The 18,686-nt window shown below is 43.4% G+C and overlaps 1 protein-coding gene across 1 annotated transcript in view; it reads right to left on the bottom strand.

Moving 5' to 3' along the window:
- Nucleotides 1-13,736: 13,736 nt before the first annotated feature.
- The window catches only part of DISC1 (DISC1 scaffold protein), a 189,295-nt gene continuing 184,345 nt past the window's right edge, over nucleotides 13,737-18,686 (bottom strand). Inside the window, 2 exon segments of the mRNA XM_039569478.1 lie at nucleotides 13,737-13,956; nucleotides 13,958-14,055. Coding sequence (XP_039425412.1) covers nucleotides 13,915-13,956; nucleotides 13,958-14,055 — 140 coding nt within the window. The 3' untranslated portion in view covers nucleotides 13,737-13,914.

The following is an 18,686-nucleotide window of genomic DNA, read 5'->3' as shown; positions in this document are numbered from 1 at the left end:
AAGCTTTACCACCCTTTGAACTTGCTTTAAGGCACAGCGTAATCAGGGATTTATTTAAATGTAGTCCAGGAATTTGCTTATGTGTTCTTATTTTCTTACTATGGTGTTGGTCATGCAGATGCAAGCAATCTTAAAATCACTGATCACACTTTACATTGCTCACCTTTGGGATTAAACTCACCCCAGCTTCATCTGTTCGGCTTCTAATGTTCCTCATTCTCTGTCTTAACACTGAGATTTCAGGGTCCCAGCCCCCACAGGGGATGGCTCAGCTCAGGCTGCTCGCTGGCATTTCACTGAATCCCAGCTCTCCCTCTTGGCTTTGGTAATTGCTCCAATATCTCTGACAGTAACAATTTATTTGAGAATTTTTTTAACTTGCTAATGTCTCTGCTGGGACAGAGGGAACACTTTCATAAGCTCATTGAAGAGTAATATTCTCTAAAGAGGCTGGTGAGGAGTGTGGCTACTTACATACCCACCTGCAGCAAGGAGGTTGTGGCTCACTTGTAACACCTAACACATTATTAAATGGACTGAAAGATAAATTTTAAAATCATCAGCATCAAGGGATCAGGGCATGGGTTAAAGTAACTGACCCTTTCACTAAGCTGTTGAGCATCCTTCATGCCTCCTGAAACTGAGGATGCTGGAGGGGGTTGTGAGGTGAACATCTAACATATCTGGTACTGAACACTTCAGGCTTAATGGAGAACAGCAATGGGACAACCTCAGCTCAGTGTTTGACTGGACTATGTTTTGTGTTAGAGTTTGTGTTGCTAATGTTGTCTGCAGCCCACTAGTGAAGTGTAGGTTCTGGGTGTGGGTTCGGCAATCACGGTGGGCGCCAGACTGTAGGTTACGGGCGGGTTCGGTCGGGACGGTCGGTGATGGGAGATCTCTATAGGCAGGTCTTGGGACACAGGCGGTTTATTGCAAAAGGCTTGGGTATAGGGGCACTGCTCAGAGCTGCCAGACTCAGCTCTGAGCAGGCCCAAGAGAGCAAGAGAGTAAGCGGGTGAGAGAGAGAGAGTGTAAGAACAAGAGTAAGAGTAAGAGCAAGAGTAGAAGTGGAAGTGTGCGAAGTCCTGGTTACAATGCAATAAATCATCTTCTGTACTGAATATTCTAATTGTCACTAACCAGTCTAATACAAGATACAAATCCTATAGCATTTACATACAGCCTATAAGAGTTCTTATATTACCATAGAGTGTTACATCTTAACTTCTAAAAACTACTCTTTGGACCCCTTCTGCTGAGCTAGTAGGGTCTGCTCTGACCCTTGGACCTGCCTGCAAGCAGAGGGTATTGTTCCATCAAGAGGGGATTACCTTCAGTCGCCCATACCATTGTTTTCTAGTTGTTCAGTAACTAAGACTTAGTATTTCAAAAGTGGCTTTCATTTCGATGTTGCCTGTAGTTTTCATATTCCTAAAATCTTTTGTCAGGCAATCATATTTATAAGGCTTTCCTGTTTCATCTTCCCCAACAGTGAAGGTCACTTTTCTGTGGGTTCTGCAACCGTTATTTGTTGGACCTTGGATCTAGTCAAAGTGTTTTCTTTAAAGATGTACAAAAACAGGAAAGGCTGATGAGTTGTGCCAGGGAGTAACCCTGAAGAGTCTTTCTGAGAAATCACGTGTTTCTAGGAATTCACACTGGGGGAAAAACCACATAAAGTGCATCTTCCATTTACTGGGGGCAGGGAAATAGCAATATAGTAATGGAGGGGCAGCAGGGCTCACAAATGCCTTTTGGAAAGTGTTAAAGCAGCAGTAAATGAATTTCTGAACTTCAGTGTGCTTGTGAACTGCTAACCTGATGTGACTGCTTCCTGGCACATAAAGCACTTTAAAACATGCTTCAGCATGCGATGCTGCCATCTGCTATGAGATGGTGGCATCTTCATGGTGGCTTATAACAAGAGGGTTTCTCTCAGCAGACTTCATGTGTTCCTCTGTAAAACATGGATGGTTTCAGTACCCTGCCCAGACTCTTATTTCAGACCAAAGTGTCCAGGGGCTGATCCAGAGCATGGCCAGCCTTAGCCCCAGACACTAGTGGCTGTAAATTGCCATTAAGTTGGGGGGCACTGGGATTCAGTACTTCTGGCAAGAGATATGGGAGGACGGAAGAGACAGATGTACCTAGACTGGTTCACATGTCAGACACCCAGCACAGGTGTGCAGAGACAGCCCTGACCTGCTGGATTTAAAACAACCATGGCTGGACCTAGTTCAAAGCGTGTGGACTAATGGGTGTTAGAGAGGAATAGCAGCCTTTGGCTTGCTCCAAGATAGTCAGTATTCCTTGTCCTGACAAAATTTAGAACTAAGAATAAAATAAATTTTAAAAAATAGAACTTGCTCTCTGTCTTAGTCACGTAGTGCATCTGCTCTGGGCAGAAGGTACTGTTTGTTCCTCAATATTATTTGCCTGCTGCTCACCAGAGAGTCAAGAGAGGTTCTAAAACTTCATTAGAAGTCTCCAAGCTGGAAATAGAGAAGAGGGCAATATGGCCCTGAGGGTGGGGAGTGGGGGAAGGTGAGGAGAAATATCATGTTGTGTAGAGCATTTGAGATTTAAAACACAGTCACATTTGCAGAGTAAGCTGATATCTGTGATTCCAAATGGCACGTGAGATGCTGCTTTGCCAGCACTCCTGGGGATGTGCAACCTGTTCCCTGGTTCAGTGGGGCTCAATAGAGCTGTTATTCCTTGTCTGCAGACTATTTGGCACCACCAGCTGTGATGTGGCTATGGTCAAAACGGGCTCCTAGAATCACAGAGCTATTTTAAAACTGGCTAAGCATTATCTGGCACAGATACGGATGTGCCAGAGCTTTCATACAAAACACGTCTGATGTGTTAAAGTATGACTTGGCTCCACAGAATATTAGAGATTCACTGGTGGAGTGAATTCTGAGGCTGATGTGGACTTCTCCCTGGTCCTACTGTAACCCTTTGCATCTGCTGCTGCAGAGCATCCTGTCACTTTGTGCACAGCCACTCTTTGGCATCGTGGGGAAGTGCAGCGCAGTGAGGATGCCCAGCCACACTCAGAAGCTTCCCTGGCACAAAAATGACAGCATTTATGTTAAGTAAGAAAATGTAGACCTACTTATACCAGCTAATTACTGTGTCAGAATCAGTTAATTAGCCCATGTCATGATGAAAACAGGGTCTTTTTATGTGCAGATAGGAATTAGTAGTATCAAAGGGCTGTGAGGTAGGGAAGGAGGAAGTGGCCCTGTGGATTGGATATTGTGCCCTCCAAAGAGGGAACTGCAGTCTGCCAACCAGTCCTGATTATCTTGCCCTTATCTAGACAATGTCTTCCCTGACTGCTGCATGAAATGTGGTACATCTGTCTATGAACTGAGGTTTACTAATCACTTCAGTCACTTCTCTTGGTTTTGGTGAGTCAGGGGTGAGACAGTCCCTCCTTCCCCCTCTCAGTGTGAAGTTGATGAGACACAGTGGTGGAATGGCAAACTCCTTACTCCTGCCCCTGAGTGGGTGGCATGGAGGGTGCCTCCTCTGCCTTGGACTGGGCTGCTTCTTGGCAAGAGTATGCTACTCATTTTATCAACTAGGAGAGAGAATAAGAAGGAACTGAAAAAGGTGCCTCCAATGTGGGGTGCAGAATAGAAACCAGCAGTAGGTGGAGGAAACCCTTTGAGCAGGAGGTCCCTGTGCAGAGCAGGCAAATGGTGGGGAACCACTGTTTTTTGGATTCTCTCCACCCTTGGACACAGGTTTTTATCTTGGTTAATGAACCTGGGAGAAGGTTTCAGCTGGGGGCAAAACATTCATGACATTGTTTTGGATGAAAGATGAAATAAAAAAAAAACTAAGGTAGAATTTTTCCTAGTGAATCCAATTACGTCATTGCTGCTACCTTGAAATGCTGAAGTCCCTGAGCTGAAGGATCCAGACTTTTACTTTACTGCTTCAATGCCTACCTTCTGGTGCAGAGTTTCTGTGTCAAATGTCATCGCTCCTGTTACTTTATGGGCACAAAAGAGATGAACTAAGAGAGGACCATTTTATACCAGTTTCAAAGGGTAAAGGCACATGAGGATCCTAAGCAGAGTTCAGATGCTGTGGTTGCAAACACTGAAACTCTATCTTCTTGTCACCTTAGGCCAAGCTTCCCTCAAGCAGCTCGGATGATACTCCAAAAGTAATTTGTAAACTGCTTCTTGGGCTTAAACCTTATGTTTGGGTCAGAGCTGCTCGTAAAGGTGCAATTCAGAAGTGAAATGCACTTACTGGTTGCTATTACAAGAATCCAGTGTCAGTGTCTGTCTAACCTCAGGTTTCTCTAGCATTTTAATAGCAGAACACTGGAGCCGTGTCAGTGGTGTGCCTCTTGCCTGCATTTTTTTCCTGGTATCACTTTGTGACTCTCCTTGGGGAACTCCACATGATCCTGCACAGTTTAATGCTCCCTCCAGCAAAACCTCTTAAAGGATTACTTTGACTTGTGATTAGAAGTGGCAGGGAACACTTGGCAGATCTGAAACTCGACAAAGTAGTGCAGTTGGCTTTCTGGGATTATTTTTTTGTCCCCTCTTATCACAGAATGATTGGGGTTGGAAGGGACCTCTGGAGATCTTCTAGTCATCCCCCTCCCCACCCTTTCTCAGATTCAACTATCGCTTATGTTTTAAAGTTGTCAGATTGCAAATGATGCCAGGAAGGGCAGGTGGGGTTTGGTTCAAGACCCAGTATTTAGCCTAGGAGATGGTAGGAATGCTTATAGTAAAGTGCAGGATAAGCTCTCCTGTTGACAACTGTCCATATAAATTCTGTACTGTGTCCTTTGCTAGAGAAGGTCTCTATCTGCAAGGGGAAAGCTGAAGAAGGAGGCAAGGTCTTCAGAGGGCATCAGGAGGTGGAAAGAGCAGCTGAAAATCAGTATCAGACCCTTGGGGGAGTAGTTGAGGCTGGAGGAAGGGGAGCTGCTCGCTGGACTTATCCATCTGAGGGGTTCCTGCTGAAACTCATTCCTTTCCAGATGCAGAACAACACTGTTCTTCTATGTGGGGGTAGTTAAAGTTGTGAAGTCTTACTTTTATCCCCCAAACTGCACGAGAGAAATTGTTCCACCTCTTTGTGACTCTTTATGTAACTTCTTGGCCACTGGCTGGGAGTTGCTGGGGCAGTTTATTCAATCTGTGTGAGAATTAAGCTGCATTTAGTGCCCCACTGATATTTACAAGAGCATACGGTTGAAATCCTGTCACCAAGTCATAAGGAAAGGCTTGATCTCTAGTGGGTGCTGACTGTTGCAGGCTATGTAGTCACCCACATTCTGCCTTTTCCTATGCCAAATGCTTCATGGAGGATGTCTCACAAGCTTTATTTCCTTTGCATCAATCCAGGATTATGCAAAGCCCTGACTAACTGCAGAGGACCATGTTGCCTTTTCAACTACCCCAAGCCTCACTGAAGCACCGTAGGCGTTTTCAAGATCAACCTGGTGCCCAAAGGCAGAGACATACATGAAAAAAGGGTCTGAACATCCTGTGCCAGATGCACAGTGCATCCTTGCCTAGGGGGTTCCCACAGACAGGCCAGGAGATCTGACTGTTTGCTGGTGAGTGGTGGGTTCACCAAAACCAGAGAGGCACGTGGGTTTCGTCCTAGCATTAGCGAAGCAAGAATCACCAGAAAGCTCATCTTGGACAGACTTGACAGCATGCAATGTTTTAATTATAAGGGCATTGGTGAAATTTACTGGAGACTTAGGTTTACATTCTCAAATCACTGATCTGCTTAAAAACCCTGAAGGACCAGGACCTCTGCTCTTTCATGTACCTTCAGCACTGGGCAGCACTGCTAATTGCTAATTTGGGGATAGTTTGGAGTCACCTATCAGGCATGAGAGGTTCAGCTCTCCTGTTTCTCTAAAGCCTTTAACAATCACTAACTGAGCTGCACGGTAATCACCCAGGACTGATGTGTTAACTCCAGCTGAGGCTGGTAGTGCTGAAAGCCCGTGCTCACACAGCCCAGCTTTGGTAGGGTCAGATGGAGATCCAGGCTACCCTTGACTTTTGAATCAGCTTTTGTTTTATGTCCAGGCGGATGAGTTTGCTTTGCCCCTGCAAAGATGGGAAGGAAGGTGTGCGAATGTACCACCGTAGCTGATGATCCCCTGTGGGATCCTGAGCTTCCTAGTTCAGGCTGTGTGGTGCTGACAGGGTCCTGTAGCTCATCCTGTGATTCTGTGATGAGATTAACTCCTCTGGGAGAGCTGCTGGGGCAAGCCCCTGCCTGCCCAAAACGTACCTTTTGCCTCCTACTTCAACCAATTTAACTAAACTTTCTTGCCTCTCTGGTGGTGTTCTGCCAGTGCTTTTTGCAGTGGTGGGGAGAAGATTAGTAGATACTTTGGGTGTGGGGTTAGAGACAAACGGCTCTGCTCTCTGCCTGGCTGGCCTCAACCTCTCAAGAAGCAGAGGTGTACAAGACTAGGTTTAAAAGAGCTTTCTTTGACCTGAGCCCTGGGGATCCTCAATCCCTGACAAGCATGCCTGCCTCCCCTGAGCATCGGGCTTTGGGCAGGCTGTGACCCAAAGCAGTGAGGGTAAAGCATCTGGGCTCTGTTTATTCCCTCGGATGGAGGATGCGTACGGGGGGGGGGGGGGGTGGGATGTGCCTGTGCACATGTGCAGAGTGCAGGGGTGAGCACTGCCACCACCACTCATGTCCCAGAGCTGATGTGCCAGCCCATGGCAGAGGCAGGATGCTGTGCAGGGAGATCAAAGAGGAAAGCTGAAATGAAAAGATGAGTACCAGCAGTGGGGAAAAAGCCTTGAACTCTAGCATGAATTTTGCTCCTTTCTTTCAAATCAGTGCACCACTCAGGACATGCACAAACCATATGTTAAAGGTGTTAGAGGGATGAATGTGGAGCACATGTGTTTGCCTGAGCCTTTACCTCGGAGTGGACTGACTGGAGAAAAAGATAAGCACCCTGGGAGCTCCTGACCATGAGACATCAAACACTGCTTAGGTGTCTGTAGAGGACTGTCTGTGCACAGGAATTGGCAATATTTTCTTCTACTGATTCAACATCTAGAGCTAAATAACACTGGGTTCCCACAACCCAGTGACCATTAATAGTTCGAGGTGAAACTGAAAGTTTACTAATATCTCTTGCAAAAGAGAAGCAGGCTCTGTTACCAATTTATGGGGAAAGTGAATAAAGAAATCCCTAAAAGATTGTTCTGCTGACCTCAATATATCTTCTGGGAAGAACTTCCTAAAGCCCAAGAACTAAGGCTGCAGAACAGGAGACATTAACCATGTGATTTATTTCTCTTTCAGAACACAGTATTGCTCATTGGTTTTTTTGTTTGGTTGGGTTTTTTTTTCTTTTTTTCTTTTTATTCCCCCACAAGTGTAGACCCAATCAGTACTACGTTTCTAATTCAGGATAATAAAAACCCCCACCTACAGAAGGAAATAAAGCTGGTGATGCCTTTTGTTCCCACGTCATAACCAGGGAGTATTACTGTGCTAGAAGAGCTGCTCTGTGTTGCTGCCTTCAGTTCACAAGACTAGAGAAAAGTTCTATGGACAACTGGGTGTTTGGTACAGCTGTAGCATGTATTCATTCAAGGAATTTGGGGTACTTCATGAGAAGACAGAGAAGAAACACTTCCCATCAGGATTAATGGAGAGAGACTGGCTTCACTTGCTACAGTTCATTATAGAAAATCAGCAATGGCAAATCACACACGTCTGTGAGAGGCAGGGTGTTCTTTTCACCTCTTCTCTCTCACTTAACAAAATCAAGCAGCACTACATGGATCAGCATCATGAGCCAAGACAAGCAGTGCCTGATGGCTTGGTGCTGGTTGGGTTTCTTTGGGTTTTCCTTTCTTGCAGAGGATGATGAGCAGTGCTGTAAGCGTCTGCGCCGTCTCTCAGGCTGGAGTGCTGTCCAAGTGCGGTGGCAGTGCCTCTGCTTCCCGGCCACCAAGTCTGGTGGCCTGTCCTCCTTGCTACTGCACCATGACATGTGGCCCTAACTCCCTAGCCCATTTAATCTGCCTGCACCTGGGAGGGAAGATATTTGGCTCATAACCCTAGGCTTCTCCCTGGTCAGGCTGTGAAGCATTTTGCAATAGCTTCACTCTTTGCTTCCTGGCAAAGATTTACAAGAAGGCCTTCCCTAGCATTTGCTTTCACTTGCCCTTTTGAGCTAAGGTCAAGATCAGAGAGTAGGTAAAATAGGCTTTCCCAACTTGCTGACACCCAGCTGTTCTGTCCTCCAACTCTGCCTCTGAGCTAAACAACAGTTCATGAAAGCATTTCTTCTTTCTGTGCCTCTATTTTTTTTTCTTAAGCTAGTAAGGAAAATGCATATATTTAAGGTAAAGCACTGTGGCTATTCCTCAGTTCTGTAGGTAGCATGCAGGCTGTATAAAATTGAATTGTGGTGTTTTCTGAGTCAAGTGCATTACATCTGGGATGCAGAAGGGCTTTAGTCACAATTTCTGGGGGAAAAAATCTCAATGGATAATTATGCTCCCTGCTAAAAATTTTCTTTTTTCTTTTTTTTCCTCTTTTCTGTTTTTTTTTTTTTTTTTTGGGGGGGGGGTTTGGGTTTTTTTGGGGTTTTTTTTTGTGATTTCTGCTACATGAAACAACTACCAGTAGGCATTGCAAATCTTTCTCCATGTAAATACTAAAGGACATGAGTGGGTCACACTTTGGGCTTTAGTTGGCAGGCTATCTGTGCTGAACTTTGCTGGTCTTCCTTACAACTTAATTTAGTTTGTCCTAATCTCCAAAGGGCTTCTTGTTCCTCTTTTCCTGAAATCTTGCTTGTTTTTAATTTGTGGGGCCACAGCTGAGTTATCAGTGCTCATAAAGTCTTGTCAGTGCTGTGTACAGATGTAATGCCATGTTCTTGCTCTTCAGAGTTTCTCATCTCAGGGAGGAAAATAGCCTGGTCAACTATTCAGCTGCTGCTCCAGGAGCTCATGTTATTGAAACTAAAGGAGTAAACTGTGATGCAGTCCTGAAGATGTTCTACCTGTAGAGCTGTGCCTGGGTCTCTGCTGTTGCTCCTGAGCCTTGCCCTGGAGCTGCTACTACAGGGAATCCTGAGAGCGGGCACAGAACTTTTTTTGCGATTGAGCTGATAGACAAAATCTTAAGCCTACTTGACAAGAAAACAGAGAGGTCTTTCCTTTGGTGTTTCAAAGTCTCATTGTCAGAGAAGTAATAAATTCACGGTCATTTTCTCCTGGTAAATTGGGTCATCAGTGTGGAATGGTTTCTTAATTTTCCATTTCTCCAGTGAGATCTATCATGTGTCTCCTACCTGTGCCTTTAATATTCTCTCTCTCTTGCCACTTAATAAGCAGCCATACAGGAATACTATTATAAACTATTTGTTCAACTTTGCAGGTGATTACAAGAACAAATAGTCTAGTGTTGTATTGACATTGTGTGTCCTTGACAATGCTCCAACAACCCCTTCCCAAAGATACTGTTCTTCCAGATAAGGCAATAGGGAAAGTGTGACTGAATACTGAATGTGCAGAACTCAAAGACTTCCTTACTCACTCAACCCCAGATGTTCTTTTCCCAGCTCTCATATTCAAGTCTTCATTAGAAATTTGAGAGAAATGCTTTGCTGTGGCTGCTGGCTTGGCTGCTTTTCAGGTTCAGGCAGAATCTCCTTTATTTACAGGCCCTCTTTTCTTCTTTTTTTTTTTTAATATTTCTCCAGAAACTTGTATTATCATCTTTAGCAGTGCAGAAAAATATCCAATATTTTAGAGCTTCTTTGTAGCATGTTAATCTCAGAGACTAAAAAAAAAATCTCTTGGTCCCAGTCTCATTTTCAATAGGATAGTAAACTAAGAGGATACATGAGGATTATTCTAATCTCACCCTGGAGCTCTTTCCAGCACTACTGCCTATCTGGGACCCATTATTGAACTGCCTTCTCCAGTGCTCCAGAAAACAGGCACTTATCTTGATTTAACAACTAATGATAGCAAAAGCCTGAGCCGTCATGCTTTAAAAATAATGGATTAGCTAATTGATTGTGAAAAGAAATATTAGGCTGGAGCTGAACACCCTTTGGAGTGCTCTCCTTTCCTTGCTTCCATCTTTAGTCCCTTGAGAGTATGTTTGTACACTGGGGGGGGGGGGGTGTTCAACACAATCAACTACTCCCCCTACAAACCACATGCAATAGACTGGTGGAGGTGAGCTGCTTTTCCTCATCTTGCAGCTCTCCTGGAGCAGTCCATTGTGTGTGCTCTGGAAGAGCAAGGGAGCTGGGGATGTTTAACCTGGAGAAAAGGAGGCTCGGGGTACCTCATCACTCTTTAAAACTGCCTCAAAGGAGGGTGCAGCCAGGTGGGAGTTGGTCTCTTCTCACAGGTAATGAGTGACAGGACAACAAATGCACTCTAAGTGCCAGGGGAGGTTAATGTTGGATACTAGGAAAAAATTCTTCACTGAAAGGGCTGTCAAACATTGGATCAGGCTGCCCAGGGAGGTGGTTGCATCACCAGTGCTGGAGGTATTTAAGAGATGTGTAGATGTGGCACTTAGGGATGTGGTTTAGTGGTGGACTTGCTTGGCAGCGTTGGGTTACTGGTTGGGCTCCGTCTCAAGGTCTTAATCTAAATTATTTTATTATTCTATTGCTGTGGCAGAAGACAAACACACAAAGCCTTATTTGCCTGTGCAGTCTTAAACCTTTTGGGTCTGGGCTCTTGGCTAGGGACAGCACATGACCTGGGCAGAAAAGGAACTTCTTTCTGGAGATGTTCATTGTTTGCAGGTGGTGGGAGACAGTCCACCCAGAAGTGAGAATTCTAGCAAGGATGTATGAAACTGGTGCTTGGGACACCATACACACTCTCCTACCTCTCATCATGGCAATGAACATGTGTAAGAACATAACTTTGACCTCAGATACTGCTGTAGTCAATGCACAGTCATACTAACCTCCCTTCAGCCCTTATCCATGGGTGAGGAACCGAGGGAAGGCAGGCAGGATTCAGTTGCACAGCAAGACTGAGTCAAGCTCAGACCCAAGTGCAGGTTTTACCTGTCCGTACAGCTCACTGTGTGATACTTATTTCTCCCTCTCATACTGAAAACAGCTACAGGTCAGACTCCAGTCTTGAGTATGTCTTTAGACTGCTTCCAAAAGGCACAACAGACTCCCCCAAGCAGACGAATTGCTGCTGTCAACAGCACAATAATAGTCACACACATGGTTTCTTTCTCCTTTTCTGTCCTCCACTCTCCATGATGAAATTTCTAAAATGTTGTACACTGCACAGAATGCAAACAGACACTGGGTTAGTTAAAAACATATTTCTCTTTATTTGAAAGTTTTTTATTCACAGATAAAAGGTAGTCGATACATTGCATAGTATACCTTTTGTTTAAAGTATGTTTATTATCAAATGTGTCTGAGAAAAGGGATGGTTACTGGCTCTAACTCCCCACAACAAACAGTGAAGTTAATGGAGTAATAAATTAAAGGAGTAGTAGTAGCCCATGTTACATATAAAAGAGATGTTAACAGATACAAATGGAACATGAATGATGACTGATTCAGTTTCCCTTCTCCTTAGAAATTCAGTGTCTTATTAGAGTGGTTGCCTAAGTTGAGGTTTTTATTAAAATGCCGTGGTGCTCTGAAGCTTTGAAACACAAAAGCCACATAATTTTTTAAATTGAATGGGAATGTCTTCAAGAAACCTCACTAGTGGGAATGAGGGTGCTGTTCTCCTGCCCATGTGATGGTTGGATCCTATTCCTATTGCTGAGCCCTTGCTGCTGCAAGGAGGCAGACTTGATGCTTCAGCTGTAGCTGATGCTGGCTCTAAGGCACTTCTAGGGCCTAACAACTGTTTACATTGCAGGCACTAAGTATTCAAAGGACAAAACTCCACAGGGTGGGAGAGTGGGGTGTCATGTAACCTTAGTTTAGTGTACTGGCCTGGGCCTGTCCTCATAGTCCTATATAAATGCTCATTGCTGGCAATGCAGTACCCTGGGCTCTCTGTGGTATTGAACCAAAAGAAACAGTTTTAAGAGATGTGTCTTGTCAGTGTGCTCTCTCCTGTTTACCTGAACTCATGTGGGTTTCCATGAGTTCTTTCTGGCAGGCAGGTTTTCCCATGGAGCTGGTCCTGTGTGTGGGCTGAATGTCAGGGTGCCACCTGCACTTGTCTCCTGCCTTGAGCTGGAGGCAAACACCTTGTTCATCTGTTCAGGGGAGCTTCAGAAAGTGCCAGAGCTATGGTGGGGAGGTAGGTATTGAACAGGGACACGGAGAGATAAACTTGTCAAGCAGAACAGCGAGAGTTCTCCATTAGGGAACCAAGCACCAGAATCTCTGCAAGCTGGAGCTCCAGGAGTCTTTACCACAATGTGAATGCTGGCCCATATATTACTCAATGAGAGAAGTCAACCATGTTCTGAATTACAGGGCTGTAATTCAACCCTGAGGATCTGATGACTACAGAAACCACCTGAGTTCTGCTGCCCTGGTTTGACAACTGTATGCCCCTGGAGGCAATTTTAATCCTGTTGTATGTCTCAGTTGCCTGGCACTTCTTCCCTCCCTCCTTCTGTACTTAACACTGAGGTAGAAGTTTCAACTAGCATTAAAACACACAAAAAATGAACAGAATCTGAGTGGGAAAGTAGTCCAATGACCTTCAAAATTTGCAAAAACACAATGTGGCTATAAATGAGTAACTTAAGTAGAAGAGTAATTCTAAAAATGTCAGAAAAACAGTATCAAAAAAGTACAGTACTGAGTTGCAAGACATTTTCTATTGTATTTTTTAAAATTCAGAGGTTTGGTTTTTTTTTTTTTTAAAGTCACCCTCTGCAAAAAATGGCAGGAACAGAATTTTTAATGGTATCAGAGATATACTGGTATCAAAGTACACATGGATTTTTGAAGACATTAACTCTCTTGAACAATTATCCAGTTGGCTTCAGTTGAGTATTGCTTTTATTTCCTATAAAAATACAGGTTTAAGTAGGTGTGTGTGTATATATCGACATATGTGTCTTGCAAAAAAACCTGCATTCCTTCTGAAGCTTGCAAGGAAGATCAAAGTAATGGTAGTAATCTTTACAAGGAGACTTAAATGAGTTATTGTTCATACTATATTTCAATATATGCAACACAAGTCACCAGCATAGGATTTTTTTTTTTTTTGCCTTACAACCCCTGTAATACTAAAGAAAGTTTATATTAATACCTAAATAAATTCAGTTAAACTACTGCTATAGGGGCTGCTGTTAGTTACCTCCACTGTACTTAATACCACAGAGCAAATGAGGTCCAAATTTCAGTTGAAAGAACATGGTTAGCTTCAATTTCGCCCTATTGATTTAATTATTTGCAGGAATGTGAAAATACATTCAGTGTAAGAAAGCTGTTAAAGCCAAAGAAAAAAAAATCTTATTATTCTTAGAGCTATTTTCCAAGAAATACTAGATGTTTCAGCTTTAATGCTGCATTTTAAAATCAGGACAAAAAAATCCATGAGTAGAGGAAGACAGTGTTTATGAGCCTTCAAGGAGAACACTTCACTGACATTAAAGGCAACTTTGCAGACTCACTTGAAATGTATCAATTTGTAATCTACACATTTACAGGAGCTGCTCTGCTCTGAAAGCTGTTTCCCAATCTGTGCCAAAACATGTGAGGCTGTGTAGCATACTTCTGATGATAGACCTCCAGGCTCTGTTTCCCCATAATTGATTTAGTTATTAGTTATGCAGGGGAGAGAAGAGATCCCTGAGGCTTAGTAAAACAGTATTCAGTTACTAAAAGCAGCCCTTTGTGAATTAATGTCATCCTACCAGCTCTTTCTGCTCATTATTCCTTCAAGTCTTGTTTTCCTGGACACCAGCTGTCACAGAGGAAGTCTCCAGCCTTTTCTTCTCCTGCCTCCTTGGCTGACTGAAGCTGCACCAGCACGGTCTGGAGTGTCTCCTTCACCACCTGGATCTCCCTCTGCAGAGACTGTGCAAGCTTTATTAAGGAATAATCTATAGGTGATTGGCAGTCCCTTTTCTCTTTCCAAGTTATTAAGTACATTCTTGGTCTGCTGTTCACAACAGATGGCCATGGCTATCTAATTGTAGCTTCAACTTCTTCCAAATTGTTTGGATTAAATATTAATACATTTCTCACACTTGCTAGCAAAAGAAAAATGCAGGCAAACTCAAGTTCTCAAGCAGCATTATTTAGCAGTTTAAAAAAGGGAGGGGATGGGGGATACTGCTTGGATACTGTTCTCATGGGAAGGAAGGAGATAAAAAATACTTGTACCATTGAGCAGCAGCAATGTTCCCTGTGAGTTCCCTGATGGATGGAGGGTGGACTTTTGCACCAGAGACACAGACCTGGGTGGATCAGATCCCAGGTGAAGGCAGCAGGAGGAGTCTGACACACAACGCCAAGTGACCACAGCTTGTGTGGCATTAGTGAGCTCAACGTGTGCTATGCAAGGTGGGGTGGGAATCAAGGTAAGGAGCAAAATTAGCTTATAGCAGAGAAAGTGTTTCTGCTACACTTACCTCCAGAAAGCTTTCATGTTAGCTGAATTATCATTATAATTACAGTGCAGAACACACAAATATTAAGCTATATGAGACTCCACAGGGAATGCTTTGAACAAATTGAAAAGCAAAGAGGGCAGTAACAAGGTTGTACTTTTGTGTATTAAAAGGAAGAAGGCCACCTGAAAAGTATCCAATAATTAGAATAAAATGCTTCATTTGGTTAAGAAAGAGTTTTCCACATTTTATTTTCCTCTGTCTAGTTCAGGGTTCCTGCAATGAATTCAGGAAGAAACTGATGGCTAATGATTCAGCCTCTGAAAGAGACCTTCCATTTCCCTCTTTCTGCAGCTGCCCAATAACAAGAGGGAGGGTGTCAGGTGGTGACAAGGGGTGCAGCAGGGAGCAGACTGGCAGATGAAGGCAGGGCATTCACGGAGATAGTAGCAGCTGCTGACGTGCACAAGCCTGTTAAGTGGCTGGGCTTCCTTGGCAGTACAGCTTTTTGTGCTACGACTGGCCTCTCATGGCAACAAGTTTGTACTATCAATATATTGGCCTTTCTGCTGATAATCTTAAATCAACACCATCCATTCTTGGAAGAAGTGCAAGGACTGGGTGTAGCTCAGTGAGACAACCAATTTTATCCTCTCTTCTATAGCTTACACTATGTGAAGAAGAAAGCAAGCAGAGGCAAGTCAGAGCCTCTGAAATGCTAAACCAATGACCAAGTCCGTGCACAAGCCCTAGGGCCCATCCCATCCCCACTGAGGCCTCCTGGACAGGTATGGTAAAGGGCAAAGACCCCAAAAGACAGAAGTTGGTTCATTTCTAAAAGTATGTCATCAAATTATGCCAGAACCTCACTTCAAGGAAAGTGAAACAGGATGACATTGAAACAACTCAGTTTCAAAAGTACAACACACAGAAAGGATAACACACAAGGCCAGGCTTTGTCCTTTGCAGAGCTCATACACTAGGAAATATTGTTTTACTTAACCCCAATGTCAACACAATGTCAAGAAAAAAAGACAGCCTCAGGTTATGTGACTGTAAAAAATAAACTGCTACTTTTGAAAAATTGTGACTGGACCATGGTAAAGCTATACAAACCACAGCTCTTTCAGGCAGCCATTATTATGCCTTTGAAAAGTCTTGGCTGCTTTTGATTCTGTGATCAATTCCTCAAAACATCATCTTTGTGTATTTAGATGCATCTACTACGATGTTTTGCCCTTAATATCTTCATGCTTACTTCTAATTTCTGGACAGCTCTGTTAATCTAAAGGGCTTCTGTCTCTGATTACGAGTAGTAGCAGCACACACAAAGCTTCTCCTATCCCAGGATCACAATGCACTGTACAAGGACAAATTAATTATGCTTTGCATCTTCTCTGAAGTAAGAAATATTATTATCCTCTTCTAAGTCCTGGATTCTCCACCCCTCTGCAACTTAATCATGAGGCTCTGCTGAAAACCTAAGTGGTAAACATAAATTCTGCAGTCCATGAGCACCATGAAACTTCTGAAGTTTTATTAATTCTGATGCGTAGTCTCTGACTACATGCTGTTACTTGTAATATTCCAAGCAATTACAAAATTCTTTTCAGGTAGAGAGAAAAAGCAAAACTGAAATGTTTCAGTGACAGTGGATGAGGAATCTTATAGGATGGAAGAAAATGAGGAAGACAGGAAAAAAACTGTTAACCAACAGAAAGACGGAGCAACAAAAACGATGACTGCATAGTCTAACATCAGCAAGTTCCAATAACCTCATAATTAACACCACAAGCATATGTAGACAAGTAACTGTCAAACGAGCCTTTATGGCTAAGAAAAATATATGGTATATGGCTGAGCATGGCATCTCTATCCATGCACAGAGGTTATATCTGGATAAATAGCTTCACCCATTTTAAAAATGCAAATAAACAGTTCTGCATGGGTCCACATGAAAATGTGTCCTTCATGCTTTAACTCTCTATCTAGTGCTGCCAATATGGAGCCAGTATCCAAGGCAGTAGTGAAAACAAGTTCCAACTGGGAATATTTTCTGGTCCTGCTGTCTTCCTCTGAAAACTGAGAAAATCTCCCCAATGTCAAATAAGCTGTAAATTAAGGTACTTGGGAACAGCTTCACACAAATGCAACCCATATTCAATAATGCTGCAGCTCTAACATTTTCTTGCTTGAAGCTTTTCACCTGTTTGACTTTGTCTCTTTGAAAAACATGAGCATCATGACAGAAGCCATGATTTGCAAGCAGATAAAAAGCAGGTCTAGTTACTGTAGAGACTTAATTTTTGGAAAAAATGGGGTCATTTTGCTCAATTACAGCTTCTGATCTCTCAGCATGGATGTTTAGGGAAAAGAGACAAAAAGTAGATATTATGAATCAGTTGCCTACCTATAAGAAAGGTTAGAAACCAGAAGTACATATTGTAAGATAAAAGGACATTGGAAGGGCAGTGAAGGACTACTATTACTCTAAGATAAGAGGCAACAGGATATTGGAAAGTAACTGCATTTTTTGGACATCTGAAGAAGAAATTAGTTCTTGAAAAACAGAAATAATCAGAAAGAAGTGGCTGGTTTTGGTTGTTTGGTGTGTTTTTTTGTTTTGTTTTGTTTCTAACCTGGTTAACTAACTATTCTGCTTGTTTCCAAAAGCTAAACTCCACAGTGCTCGCAGACAAGCTCAGCTCGATGTCCCACCACCTAACTGCAAGTGTCACTCCTAATCCCAGGCACCAGCACCCATGGAGGGGCTAAGCCAGCTGGAAAGCAGCTCTGCAGAAAAGGACCTTGAGGTCATGGTGGGCAATAAACTGAATATACACAAGCACTGCATCTTGGGGCAAAGGTGCCCAACAGCCTCCCAGGCTGGATTAACAAAAACACTGCCAGCAGGTGGACGGAGACAATCCTTCCACCCTAATCAGCACTGGTGAGGTACCATCTGGATGTTGTGGGCTCCACAGTAAAAGAGGAGGACTTACTGGAATGACTCCAGCACAGGACCAGTTTAATGGACTTCGGTATCCATCACACAAGGAGATGCTGAGAGACCTGGGACTCTTCAACCTGAAGAAAAGAAGGCTCACAGGATACTACCACTGTGTATAAATAGCTGAAAGGCAGGAATGAAGAAGAGGGAGCCAGACTCTTCTGACTTTTTTTGTCCACTGACAGAACAAGGAGTAACAGGGAGAAATTCCAAAATAGGAAATTGAATCTGAATACATGAAAACATTTTTTATAGTTTGAAGGTGGTCAAACACTGGACTATGTTGCACAAAAAGTTGTGGAGACTCCATCCTTGGGGATATTCAAAACTTGACAACATCCTGGACAACCTCCTCTAGGTGACCCTGCTTGAGGCAGGGAGTCGGACCAGATGATCTCGAAAAGGTCACTTCCAATGAAACCATGCTGTGATTGTGTGTGCTACATGCCAAAGGACCAGTGAAGAGCCAAGACAATTCAGTAAGTATTTTGAATGACCTGGGTTTTGGCCTTTTTGAAGAGCACTCTTTGGAGCAAGGGAAAGACACTAAGCAAGTCCCTACTATTTCTGTATGAAGCCTGTGTGGTGCCACAGCAAGAGAGCAAAATGGCCTTTGGAAATCCATCAATCCATCACTTCTTACAAAATACAGAGGTATTTGCAGTAGTGCAACCAATTAGAATTTTCCCATTTACCCCCTTGATTACTGTCTCCCTCCTTCACATCCGTGAATATTTCTATAAACTAATATAATACCCCTCCCGTGCAAAACCCAAAATACTCCCCCAAAAACTACTAAACAAAAAACTGCAACAGAATGACTGCTACATATTGAAAAATTGAATACTTCAGTGGCCTGAATATCACTTGTTCCAGCAGAAAATGGAAGGCAAAGAAGCTGCAGCACCTGGAAGGAAATACACTGACCTATCTCCATCACAGCATAAAACTATACAAGTGGAACCATGTTCTCTGTGTGACATGCAGTAGGAAGGGCTCACCCTCCTGTCATCTAAAATAAAATCAAAGAGGGTGCCATTGCCACCTCTGAACTTGGAGGATCCCAAAATCTTCTACAGGTTCACCC

The sequence above is a fragment of the Corvus cornix genome, chromosome 3, assembly GCF_000738735.6.
Source record: "Corvus cornix cornix isolate S_Up_H32 chromosome 3, ASM73873v5, whole genome shotgun sequence".
NCBI classification, from domain to species: domain Eukaryota; kingdom Metazoa; phylum Chordata; class Aves; order Passeriformes; family Corvidae; genus Corvus; species Corvus cornix.
Note: the sequence above shows the minus strand (reverse complement) of the source record. Positions and strands in the feature narration are given on the sequence as shown.